At 46.6% G+C, this 12,836-nt stretch overlaps 2 protein-coding genes across 2 annotated transcripts in view; one reads left to right on the top strand and one right to left on the bottom strand.

The window, feature by feature from the left end:
• CLCN6 (chloride voltage-gated channel 6) overlaps window positions 1-6,815 on the bottom strand; it is a 38,606-nt gene extending 31,791 nt beyond the window's left edge. Inside the window, exons 1-3 of the mRNA XM_083514639.1 lie at window positions 6,664-6,815; window positions 2,879-2,938; window positions 1,457-1,522 (exon numbers count right to left, since the gene is read on the bottom strand). Coding sequence (XP_083370765.1) covers window positions 1,457-1,522; window positions 2,879-2,938; window positions 6,664-6,744 — 207 coding nt within the window. The 5' untranslated portion in view covers window positions 6,745-6,815. The remainder of the gene's footprint in view (window positions 1-1,456; window positions 1,523-2,878; window positions 2,939-6,663) is intronic.
• The window catches only part of LOC310712097 (C-type natriuretic peptide 1-like), a 132,811-nt gene that overhangs the window by 71,320 nt on the left and 48,655 nt on the right, over window positions 1-12,836 (top strand). The window lies entirely within an intron of this gene.

Raw genomic sequence — 12,836 nt, 5'->3', positions numbered from 1 at the left:
AGCTACATGCACACACACACACACACACACACACACACACACACCCCTCTTTCAAAGGATTGGGGTAAAAGCAGGGTGGATAAAAATCCATTATTTTTTTCATTTAAATCGGATTTCCAAAATAAAATGCTTTTGGAGGAAAAATCTTTCTAAAGATAGTTTTCTATTTAAGTTACATTATAGTCCAAAGGCTATTCATCAGGAAATAAGGATTTGTTTTAAGTTTTTCATGTGTGCTAAAACTCAATCTAAGTTTTCTTTTTTAAAAAAATGTTTAACCACATCAGCTAACAAACATGGATAAGTATACTATAATGTTATTGTTTTAGTTAAATGGCTTAAATTGCTATTAAGGAAATAACTATTTTTCTCCTTCCAATAAGGTACAGCAGAACAGTTGTCCAAATATAAACAGTTAACTTATTAAACCTCACAATAATTTCATAATTATCTATGTATTTCTAATAGTATAACCAAATCAGTTATTTTTGATGTAACTGTAAAAACTACTCTGGAAATTTATTATTCCAAAAATGAAACCTCTATCTGGCTGTAAACATTACGATTATACCAGCAAGAGTGAGTCTTTCTGTAAAAAAAGTTGGTTTCAATCAAGTCTTACTGACTAGTGATTTAAATCAGTTTGATTTAAATCAAATCTACCCAGAGCCAGTGGCGTAGCGTGGGGGGTGCCAGGGGTGCCGACCGCACCGGGCGCAACATCTGGGGGGGGGCGCGAGTCCAGAGGGAAGGGACAAGTTCCTTCCTCCGCCGGGCTCCCCGCCACCACCGCCAGCCTTGCGCCCTAGCGCGCGCGCCCCCCGCCGTCGCTGTGGCTGCGCTCCGCTCACTGCTCGCAGGAGGAGCAGCCGCTGCAGCAGCGCCGACGCCGCCACCGACGCCTGGCCGGGCACGGGCAGCCTCTGCACCCTGCCGCCGCCGCCATCCCCTCGGCCCAGCCACAGGCGGCGGCTGCTTCTGCCTCCATCCTCCTCCGGGCAAGCAGCGTTGTTTGCGTGGCAACTCGCAGGTTAGGGGTTGGGGGGCGCAAATTACTTGCCTTGCCCCGGGTTAGGGGGCGCAAATTACTTGCGTTGCCCCGGGTGCTGACAACTCACGCTACGCTGCTGCCCAGAGCAAAAGTCAGATCCAGTAGAATTAATCTGAGCATTGAAAAGTCCACAGAACTGAAAGAGGAAGTGGGAAAGAGTGTCATCCTTCCAAATTCCTCCTGCAACTCTATTGCACTCTTCAAGGAAGGAAAAGGTAATAGCCCTCGCCTCCTCATGACCAAGAAGGAAATGAATGGAGGATCTCTGTGGCTTTATGTGTAACTAAGGGGAGAGCTCAACTACAGCAACAAGTACCATGCTGGCAAGCCCTAAGCTAGCTGATCAAGGCTAAAACAGCAGAAACTGATTATTCCCATGACTGTAACTTCCCTACACCACCTTACCTTGCTGTCAAGGCTTTCCAGAACTTCCAGGTAGGGTTCGTTGATGCTACGATCATAGTCCAAACTCTGCAGGTGGGTGGGAAAGAAAAGCAAACGCATTTGAACACAACCCATAAGACAGGAGGAAGAGAGCAAAAACCGCTACATTCACACTCACATTTTTGAAAAGAAATTTCTTACTCCAGACAGAAGTTGCCGGGAGGGAGAAACTGTGGCCCTCCAGAGATCATTAGACTCTGTTGACATGGCCAATAGCCCCCATCCTGCGTTAAAGATAGTTAGGGGGAGTAAAGTCAAGCAATGGTCTAAGTTCAGAGAAGGGTTTAGAAAATTAGCCAGGCCCCCTCTTTCCTTTTTCCTTTTGTGATGGAACTCCTATTTGGGGACTCCCCTGGCTTTTTTTTTGGCCCACGTAGGACCAGTCTGAATAGTTGGCCTTGGTGAAGATTTGACGTTTTCACCCCCAAAAAGTTTTTGATTTGAGTTTCTATTGAAATGAGGCTACGTTTTAATGTTGTATTTTAATCTTGTTTTTAAGTGGTATCTTAATCAATTGTTTTTTTATCTGGTGTTAGCCGCCCTGAGCCCAGTCTTGGCTGGGGAGGGTGGGGCATAAATAATTTTTATTATTATTATATTACCGGCACGGGGTACAACTGCAATTACGTGGAGATTTCCGAGCACCAGTTTGGCAACCACAGTCTAAGAAGCTCTGCCTTAAAAGGTAAAGGGACCCCTGACCATTAGGTCCAGTCATGACTGACTCTGGGGTTGCGGCACTCATCTCGCTTTATTGGCCGAGGGAGCCGGCGTACAGCTTCCAGGTCATGTGGCCAGCATGACTAAGCCGCTTCTGGCGAACCAGAGCAGCACACGGAAACACCGTTTACCTTCCCGCCGGAGTGGTACCTATTTATCTACTTGCACTTTGATGTGCCTTCGAACTGCTAGGTTGGCAGAAGCAGCGACCGAGCAACAGGAGCTCACCCCATTGCGGGGATTCGAACCGCCAACTTTCTGATCAGCAAGTCCTAGGCTCTGTGGTTTAACCCACGGCGCCACCCGCGTCCCTAGCCTTAGTTCATGGTTAATCTCATTTCCATTTCCACTGTGGGCATGTCTCCTTCTTGCATCCTGGGACAAGTGAATTGTCACAAGAGCAAGCTACAGTCAAGCAATGGAGTTGAGGTCATAGAACCATAGAATTGTAGTGTTGGAAGGGACACTGAGGGTCATCCAGTCCAACCCCCTGGCAAACAGACATCCCGTTGTGGCAACTGTAACCTAGATTTAAGGTGCTGTTTGGTACCAACATTTGTGGATGCACACATACCCTTCACAGGAGCCTATGCTTCTTATTCCCCACTCATCTGTTTCTTTTAATTCTTTTAATTGCCCATTGACAAAACCGTCACTGCTCACCTCATAGTCCTTACGTGGGAGAATCTCGTCATCTTCTTCCTCAGTTTCTCCAAGGATAGTCTGGGAAACAAATCAAAAGTTTCAGAAGTGAATGAATGAAATTTATTACGGTCCCAGACCAGATTCACATACCGTACTAAGCGAACATCAAACACAACAGAATCAAGTTTGAATTAATAATCGAATATGACAATAAACAATACTAATATGACAAGTCATTAGAAATGTGATTTAGGTCTTAGTCTCTAAATTATTATCTATAGTTTGCACCTGAGGCCTTAGTCTTTGTAACAGCACAGCTTGTTCCCTGAGTTTTATGGCAGCCACGCAAAATTTGGCCACCCTTAGCGTGATCTCTGGATCCTTATCCTCTATCAGGGATTTTAAGCATTGAGGTTCAGACCCACTTGGATTTTTCTGTATAACAGGGGTGATAAAGACCGAACACATATCCTCATAAAAACATCATAGCAAGACATGAGAGACGGTTTCCACCTCTTTCAGCTCCGCATATGGTTTACCCACATATCTGCCCTGTAATAAGGCAGGTGGCAGTATGTTGAATATAGCGAGGGTGAACGACCATCTATATTTAGATATTTGTAATTTTGTCAGATATACTGCTGGGGTAAAACCTCTCCCATTGTCTTTGATTGCTGGGTGCTTATTCCTCTCACTCACATGACTCTGAAATTCCATGTCCCAGATTCATTGGCAAATGGTTGCTCTGGCTTTCTCATATCCTGTGGCTATCAGTGCCTGTGGCGAAACCCCCAGCTTTTTCTATAATGTAGCTTTCCATTTTGATTGATAGGGATCCAGTAGGGTTAAGGCTACCAAGTCTCAGAAGTAAATGGAAGTCAAGTTGATCCACAACAATTCTTTTTCAAAGCATTGTTGTTTGATACTGGGGTAATCCAGTGGTCCCCAACTTTTGGGAACCTGGAAGGTACGCTGGAAAAATTTGTTGTGGGCACCCATTTCACAGAAGGAAAACTGAGTAATAGTCAGAGCTTGCTGCCCCAAACAGGCAAACCACCTGTAGTCTTGAACTCCCCCAAACGGACAAAAAAAAACAAACCAGGAAACACTTTCCACAACCCCTGTGGTGTAATGGTTAAGAGTGTCAAGAACTAGGTCCTAGGAGACCAGGATTCAAATTCCCACTCAGGCATGACGCTTACTGTGAGACCTTGTGCCAGTCACTGCCTCTCAGCCTAACCATAAGAACCATAAATAAACCATACCCTGCAAAACGCCTCAGTTTAAGAACAAAATAAAATAGGGAGATCAATATGCAACAAGGAGACAATAAAATGTAACCTCTTAGCCACACACACACATATAAAATTATTAATTAAATTTATTACCGTATTTTTCGTCCCATAGGACGCTCCGTCCGATAGGACGCACCTAGTTTTTTTTTTGGGGGGGGGAAATAAAGGGAAAAAAATTCCCTTTACTTTCCCCCCCCCCAAGCAGGTCGGGGAAACAGAACCACGTCGAAGAACAGCGGGATGGCGGCGCTGCGCCTCCCTGCTGTCCCCCGAGCTTGTGGGGCTGGCCGATGTCTGCCCGGAGCGAGGGGCGCTCTGCATCAGGGCACCCCGCCCGCCAGGCAGCAGGCTGCTATCCGCAGCGTGGGGAGCCTTGCGGGGAACTCCTGCAAGGCTCCCCACGCTGCGGATGTCTGCCTGGCGTGGGAGGTGCTCTGCTTCAGGGCGCCCCTCGCGCTGGGCGGCAGGCTGCTATCCGCAGCCTAGACATCCCTGCGGGACCTCCCGCAGGGCTGCCTAGGCTGCCGGTGTCTTCCTGAAGCCTGGAGAGCGAGAGGGGTCGGTGCACACCGACCCCTCTCGCTCTCCAAGCTTCAGCAAAAGCCTGCATTCGCCCCATAGGACGCACCCAGATTTCCCCTTCATTTTTGGAGGGGGGAAAGTGCGTCCTATAGGGCGAAAAATACGGTAGTTGCTTTTTGCCATGGCAATTCAAAGCGACTTACAATATTTTAAGCAAACATATAAATTAAAACCAGCATTTTTGTTTGTTTTTTAAAAAGGAGCTAATATATGGAACAGCTAATATAGTTTGACAAACAGGTGGTATCCAGAAACTTTGGACTACAATTCCCATCAGTCCTGGACAGCATTTGTAGCCACGAACATCTGGAAGGCACATGGGTGGTACACTAAACTAGCTTATATGGTCTGTGCTGGTGTAGAAAGACCTAAATTGCTTGGGACTCAAGTACTTAGAGGAGCAGATCTCTCCCAGTATCAACTGTGTGTCCAAGACACATTGCATTGCCAACAGACATCACCATTAACTCACACAGCTTACAAACCAACGCTCGCCACACATTTCAGGCTGCCCAGAAAATTCTTAGACTCAGCACTGACAATGAATTGGCAACCCCAGATCTAAGACAATCAGCCTTTAATTTCATGTATTTTGGGTTTACTTTAAAAAAGAAAAGAAAAAAGAATGAACTGTGATAGTAAGGCCCCATCTGCTCTACACATTTAAAGCACTATTATGCTACTTTAAAACAACGACTCCCTGAAGAATCCTGGGAATGTAGTTTGTTATGGGTGTTGAGAATAGTGAGGAAAGAGACCACTCTCCTCGAACAGCTACAATTTCCAGAGTGGTTTAACAGTCATTCCCATCTTCCCAGCGAACTCTGAAAATTGTAGCTCTGGGGGGTAAATAGAGGGTCTCCTAAGAACTGTAAGAGATTCAATAGACTACAGCAAAACTGTTTGTCAGGAACCTGCATTCTGACACCCCAGAAGGTGACATCTGTACATTTACCAAAGGTGCTCAGTGGATTCTCAACTGGTAAATATCAGAATTCTCCATTATCACCCTCCAATATCACTGAATGTATTTCCATTACTGCATACCCTCATTTAAAAGTTTGCATCTTTCAAGAAAGCACTAGTTCTTTATCAGGGTGTAAACAGTCGCAGAAATGTTTAAGTACATGCTATTCCATACATTTGAAAACAAAAAAGGGCTTTCAAGTTATTACATTAGATGCTGCAGACACCTCACTCCAGTACCCAAGATGGGCCTGCTTCCAACAACAGCCTATTGAGAGTAAACCCATTGAAACTAATAGGCTTCTAGGAAAACATGTCCAACGATTTGAATGGTTCTGCTTTGACTAGAACTAACGTGGAATATAATCCTGTCTATACATGTGAGATAAACAAGTATTACTGCAAAGACCCATTGGAAAGGAACTCTGTACATGCACGAAAGCATCCCCCTTAAGACAGAATATTTATATAGACCTGACAAGCAGGTGCCGTCTCTGAGCATGTAGGGTGCAGTTTTCCCTTTCCAATGAGTCACTGCAATGCCCCCTCCCAGTGAAAATACATATAGAGAAAATCCTCAGATATATTGGGGGGGGGGGCTTCAGAGTGACCCATTGGAGAAGCACTCTGCACATGCACAGAAGCACCCCCTCCCTCAGACATGCATGTCCCAAGGGAGAAGATTTTACAGCTGCAGCAAAGCAGGTGGGCTGCCTCTGAGCATGCACAGAGCGGTTTTTCCCTTTCCAGTGAATCGCTGCAAACACACCCACGTGCATATCTGTAGGAGCTGAGGGTTTTACATAGAAGAGGGAAGTCCACTCTGCCCATGCTCAGAGGCACCCCGCTTTGCTACGGCCACCTCCCAAGACCAAGCACACTGCAAACAATGGAGACAGGCAAGGGTGTTGGCTGCAGCCAGGCTCTCACGGCACCCCCCCCCCGGCGCCCCTCCCTCACCAGCTCCTCCGGGGTGCGGCTCTCCCTCTCCCCGCAGCAGCAGCAACAGCAGCAAGCGCCGGCCCCGCAGCCGGCCGCCATCTTCCTCGTAGCCCCAGGCAGACGCCAGCCGGAGAACCCCGCGCATGCGCCCTGCCGCTCGAGGAGCAAGGAGGGGCGCGGTCGAAAAACGGAAGTGCTGGTAGCGAAGCCCACAGAGATACGAAACTCAGAAAAAGCAAGAGAGGTCCAACTTTTTTTTTTCTCTGCATGGGAGATTTCCGGGTACGCGGCAGCCCTGTTCAGGGGAGTTTTTAATATTTAATGCTGTGCTGTTTTTAACATTTGATTGGGAGCCACCCAGAGTGGCTGGGGAAACTCAGCCAGATGGGTGGGGTATAAATAATAAATTATTATTATTATTAGCCCCGACCACCTGCAGCAGGGAAAGCGCGGCTCTGCTTAAGCGAGTCCCTGAGGACTAGGCTCTTGCTTGTATTCATTCCTAAGGGATGGGCTGCAACTCAGCGGGGAAGCATTCGTTCCCATCTGCTTTGTGCAGTGGCAAGCTGCCCTCGACTTCTAAAGCACCCCGCCTCCCAATTTTCATGGGAATCCTAAGGTTTCCATTGCAGTTTAATGGTGAATTTTGAACACAATGGAGCGGTAAAAGACTTGGATTTTCATAAAAAGAGGCGGGATGAAATGATTAACAATAGAACCCACAAAGGGAAGGAGGGAAGTCCCAAGAGGTTCCTTGGAATCTTGCTTTTATGTTGTATGTTGTATATGTGACTGTGAAATTTTAATCTGAAAAACCAAATAAATAAAAAAGTTACAAAGGAATTCTAAGGTCTCAGATATAGAATAAATGTTGATAATTGCACAAGGTAAACACACATACATAAGTATATAAACCACATGTCTAAAATAGTACAGGAGAGCAACCCAAAAGAGACTCAATATTTCCTCTGCCTCCTTACACTTGAGAACAGATAGGGAGATAGCAATTCCGGGAAGTTCCTGAAGGGATTCCTCTCCTATATATATAAACCTCCTCTGTATTAATTGTCATCGTTTGTCCAGATGTTCTGCATTGAGGGATGTCTGACGGGCATTCTGATTGTCATATCAAATGCAAATGTTTTGTGCAAAATGTGTCTGGAACTATGTAAAACTTGCTCAGGCCTCAGGAATATCACCCCTTGGCCTGCCTGAGCCACAGCAACCCCACCTTATATGTGATTTCTGACTGTTTGTGGAGGAGGGGTGCCAAAATGCAAACCCTTAAAAGAGATGTTTCTTCTTGGTTCTGGATCTCTCTTGCCTTCTTGCCAGGAGGGGAGGGAACTCTGTTGCAACAGAAAAAATAAAGATCAGCCTTGCTTTCACTGCATCCTGCCTCCATCCATTCATCTCTGACTGATCATGGACTTAGGGGGCTCAGTGGCGTTGCAACGGGGGGGGGGGCGTGGGAGCCATATGGCGCTGGAGCGTCACTGGCTGCAAACTGCTATACAGCACATGTGCGGCATCGCTACATACGCACATGCGCCCTACGTAGCGACGCCTGCCCTGGGTGTCACAACGCCTTCCTTCACCCCTGAGGACTCAGTCTCTTGGGGAGTTGGGCAGCAAAAACCAACCACCCCTATTTTTTCTATATCACAATTAATCCTGGCAGCCGTAAGGTTTTCCCCTCCTGAACCACCTTTGTTTTTGACACCTAGCGCCTAACACTTTACAGTAATTACATTAAAAAATAAGAATAATCTGTGGTTGTACATCTGCTTCGCCACAAGGGGGCAGGCTCCAATAAGAGAGAAAGGAAATTTGCAAAAGAGGTAAGAGATGAACTGTAGCCTGTGGGAGTTTTTAGAGAAACAGCAAGATCAGCTTTTGCAGGGATTTTATAAGTTGAAAAAGGGCAGATCCTGCCCACCTGTCCAAGGTGGTTTACAGAGTGTCAGGAAATAAAGATCTAGCCCTCTGAGCCATAAAATTCCCATTCCCCATTTTTGTAGGGTGGAGTAGCTTTTGTTTTTTGTGTTTTGGGGGGATTTTATGGATTTGTTAGATGCTTTGAGACATCTTTCTGTAAAAAGTGATGAATAAATGGAATAAATAATAGTGAGGTGCGGGGAGAAGCCGCCTATGGGAGGCCTGAAAATACATATTGAAAATTGCTATGACCCCCCCCCAAAAAAAAACACCTGTACCAACTTAAATTAGCTACAGGCAAAGCTAAAAAGATTTGATGTTTATTTGTTAGCATAACAATTTTATCTTGCATTCAAATCAGGGACATATGCAAGAACATTAACCCAAACCTTCCCACAGATTAAGAAATGTTTAATTACCAAGTATAACATTATGATAACGTATACAAGAAAATCTCCAAATTGCCAGTGGATCTTGCATAAATCCTTACACACATGTCTAAAAGCATCACCTTCTCTTAGTCATTTTGTGTGGTTGTTTCTTTTTGTATAGAAAAAACAAAGCACTGGAGGAGGTGCACCTAATATTTTCAAACCACTTCCAACCGTGGGAAAATTTTTATAGGAGCTGGAGTAGGGCAGGGGGTAGGGGGCAGGGGAGATATGTGAGATTACCTGTTGCAGATCCAAATGACTGATATCCTTGCATTCTCTTAGGCATCCCCAATTATTTTCGGTTCTATTAAGAGCCTCCAAAGTCTCTACTGGGTGAAATCTGCCCCGGAAAACCTGATGGACAAGAATTGTGTGTGACAGAAGTTAAGAGAGTTAACCTTCACTCAGGTGATACTAGTGACTGTATGACATACAGAATGAACAAGACTCCATTCCTATGGAAATTGTTGTGTTATTGGTTATTACCGTACATTTATATCCCATCTTTCATTGGAACAGAGCTTTCCAAACTGTGTCTCATCGCTCCTTCCAGGGTTGGAAAGGGGTTAGTTTAACCTCCAGTTTGGTAGGAAAACTGATTTACCGTGTCACGAAATGTTAACGGAGAAATCTGAGGGCTCCCTTGGACAAAAAACAAGGACACCAGCCAGGAATACCAGAGCAAAACAGCAGCCAGTAGGCTTGGTCTTTACTGAAGACTGTCGCGACAGGACTCCCACCTGCCACAAGGTGGAACAAGATGGAAGCCCCGAACAAAAGAGCCCCCCAAACTTTTATTAGCTGCTAATCCCCATGTTACACCCCCCTCAAACTACATCACTAATACATCATGAAAGGGGAGGTCTGGTGGCAGTAATCTGAGCATCCTGGACCCTGACCCATGCTTCTCCTTGCCCTCCACCAAACACCCATCAAGTGTAACAAAATACGGTAGATATTTACATTTCCCTGTTTCCCAGCCAAGTTAATCACACCCTTTTGTCTTCATCTGGGTTTGTTATTTCTGGAATGGCTACCTGTCTGGCACTCAGGTATCGGGATGCCAGGGATTATCACTCAGGCAGAGGGGTTGCTGAGTAGCTGAGCTCTCAGGTCTATATGAATTTCTGAAGTTTTCCCAGTGAGCCAGTACATAGACACATCTATCAGTGAATTGCTACATTTCGTATCGTGCAGCAAAGGCCCTTTGAATAGATAGGAAGAAACTGTGATGAAGTGTTTTGTGGGGACAAATCACAAAAGTCACAAAAGCGATTGTGCTGATTTTGGTAGTGGGCTGCACGTGCATGATATCTGCTGGAGGGGCAACCCCCCCCAACCTATACATAAATTCCTACAACTGAAATGATGCTTGTCTCAGAAGTGTGTCGCCAACACGAAAAGTTTGGAGAGCTCTGCAACAACTCTGTAAGGTAGGTTAGACTAGTGGCGGAGTGTTTCTTGACGGCACCCGAGGCAGGCATGTCACGGGGTGGGGAGCGCTGCCAGAGTGACCCCCACCCATTGGAGCTAAAGGGGGCCGTGCTGCACCCACTTTGCGAGACACACAAAAGCAATGCAAGGCTGGCAGGGTGCATGCCTGTTGCGTCGTTCTCAAGTCACCCTCCAACTAGAGGAGTGGTTCCCAACCTTTTTTGGCCATGCCCCACCTAAAGGTAAAGGGACCCCTGACCATTAGGTCCGGTCGTGACCGACTCTGGGGTTGCGGTGCTCATCTCGCTTTATTGGCCGAGGGAGCCAGCGTACAGCTTCCGGGTCATGTGGCCAGCATGACTAAGCCACTTCTGGCGAACCAGAGCAGCGCACGGAAACGCCGTTTACCTTCCAGCTGGAGAGGTACCTATTTATCTACTTGCACTTAGACACGCTTTCGAACTGCTAGGTTGGCAGGAGCAGGGACTGAGCAACGGGAGCTCACCCCGTCGTGGGGATTCGAACCACTGACCTTCTGATCAGCAAGCCCTAGGCTCTGTGGTTTAACCCACAGCCCCATCTAAGCATCTCTAGAATCCTGATGCCCACTCCCACCCTGCTTGACATATAATTCTTCTTATTCAAAAAGTGAACTCCTATTCACACAACAGCTCTCAACGTCCTGCCCTAAGTCCTACTCAGAGAAAATCCGCTGAAATTATTGGACCTATGCTAGTCAACTTCAATGGGTCTACTCTGAGCAGGCAGAGGTTTGGTTGCAAACCTTTGTCGTTGTCCCAAAACAGGGACAATTTGCAGGACAGGATGGCTGCAAGTTCAAATGCTCGATACCACCCACCGAAGAGGTTGCCTCCAGTTAAAGAGAGATCAGAGGCTCCAATTCCTATGTCCATATTCGAAGAAATGGTCGGTGTGCAGCTTCTAAGGCAGAGCTTGAATGCAAGAAGCTGGATAAAACCAGAGAAATCTCAATTTCTTCCCCATTTGCACAAAATATGAAAGAAAACTAGGTGGCTTCCTTGAATACCTCTTCCTCTCTCTCAAAATCCAACCAAAACACAGAGGTATGGCGGTGGCAACTAGCCAAATTTTTGCCCCTGGTAAAACCTCCAGAGGGGTGCCATTGAGGCAGTGGCGTAGCGTGGGTTGTCAGCACCCGGGGCAAGGCAAGTAATTTGCGCCCCCTAACCCATGGATTTGCGCCCCCTAACCCTAACTCCCAGATGTTGCGCCCGGTGCGGCCGCCCCCCCCTGCACCCCCCACGCTACGCCACTGCATTGAGGCTCCCAGCCTCTGTGTGTGTGTGTATGTGGGGTGTGTGCCAAACTGGGTCTTTGACTCGGGTGAAATAAAGCCTAGTTTTGCACCTGCAGAACCAAGCCAGAGATTCCCACTTCTAAAAATAAAGCACAGCTGTTCGTAACACCAGCCCTTGAAAGCCAGCCAAACAAGATATTGCAGCATTCTTGGAAATCCCTAGAAATTGCCGTTAGGGGTTTTGATACTGCCTCACCCTTTCCACAGTGACCTGGTTTCCTCCCCCTCGGCCCCTCCACCCGCCTGCCAGATAACCACCACTGCTCATGCAATTGTCACAGTAACCCTGTAGGGGAGGTCACTGTGATTTCAGCCTCCCTCCCTTTTATTAAAAGGATGGAGGCTTTCAACTGGCAGAAGGCCCCCAGGGAAATCTATACATGTTCAGAGTGGAATAAATGCCTTTCAGCACCAGGGTGGCAATCTCTAGGTCCTGTGCCCATTAGTGCATTAAATTCATGCATGTGTATGTGTATGTGTCACAGACAGAGAGAGAGAGAGAGAGTCCAGAGGGTGAGATGTCTTACAAATACATCTACCAATGCTACTAGGACACCTTTTTAACTGGTAAGTTAATAGCAAGAGCTCCCTGCTAGAACCCACTGAAGATCCATCTCTCCCAGTAGCCCACAAACAAGGTTTGAAAAGACAGCATCCCTCTCTTCCCTATTTATCTCCAACAGCAGAGAGGTAGACTGCTTCTGAACATGAAGGTTCCATTTACACCACCCTAGCTACTTCATTAGGCTGTCCTCCATGGATTTGTTTGACCCCTTTTAAATACTGCCTAAGCTAGTTTGTCCATGGTTTTCCCAGTAGTGATGTATGGAAGTGAGAGCTGGACCATAAAGAAGGCTGATCGCCAAAGAATTGATGCTTTTGAATTCTGGTGCTGGAGGAGACTCTTGAGAGTCCCATGGACCGCAAGAAGATCAAACCTCTCCATTCTGAAGGAAATCAGCCCTGAGTGCTCACTGGAAGGACAGATCCTGAAGCTGAGGCTCCAATACTTTGGCCACCTCATGAGAAGAGAAGACTCCCTGGAA

The sequence above is a fragment of the Podarcis liolepis genome, assembly GCF_965112155.1.
Source record: "Podarcis liolepis genome assembly, chromosome: 7".
Lineage (NCBI taxonomy): Eukaryota > Metazoa > Chordata > Lepidosauria > Squamata > Lacertidae > Podarcis > Podarcis liolepis.
The sequence above is the reverse complement of the archived record's forward strand: the minus strand, read 5'-3'. Positions and strand labels throughout refer to the sequence as shown.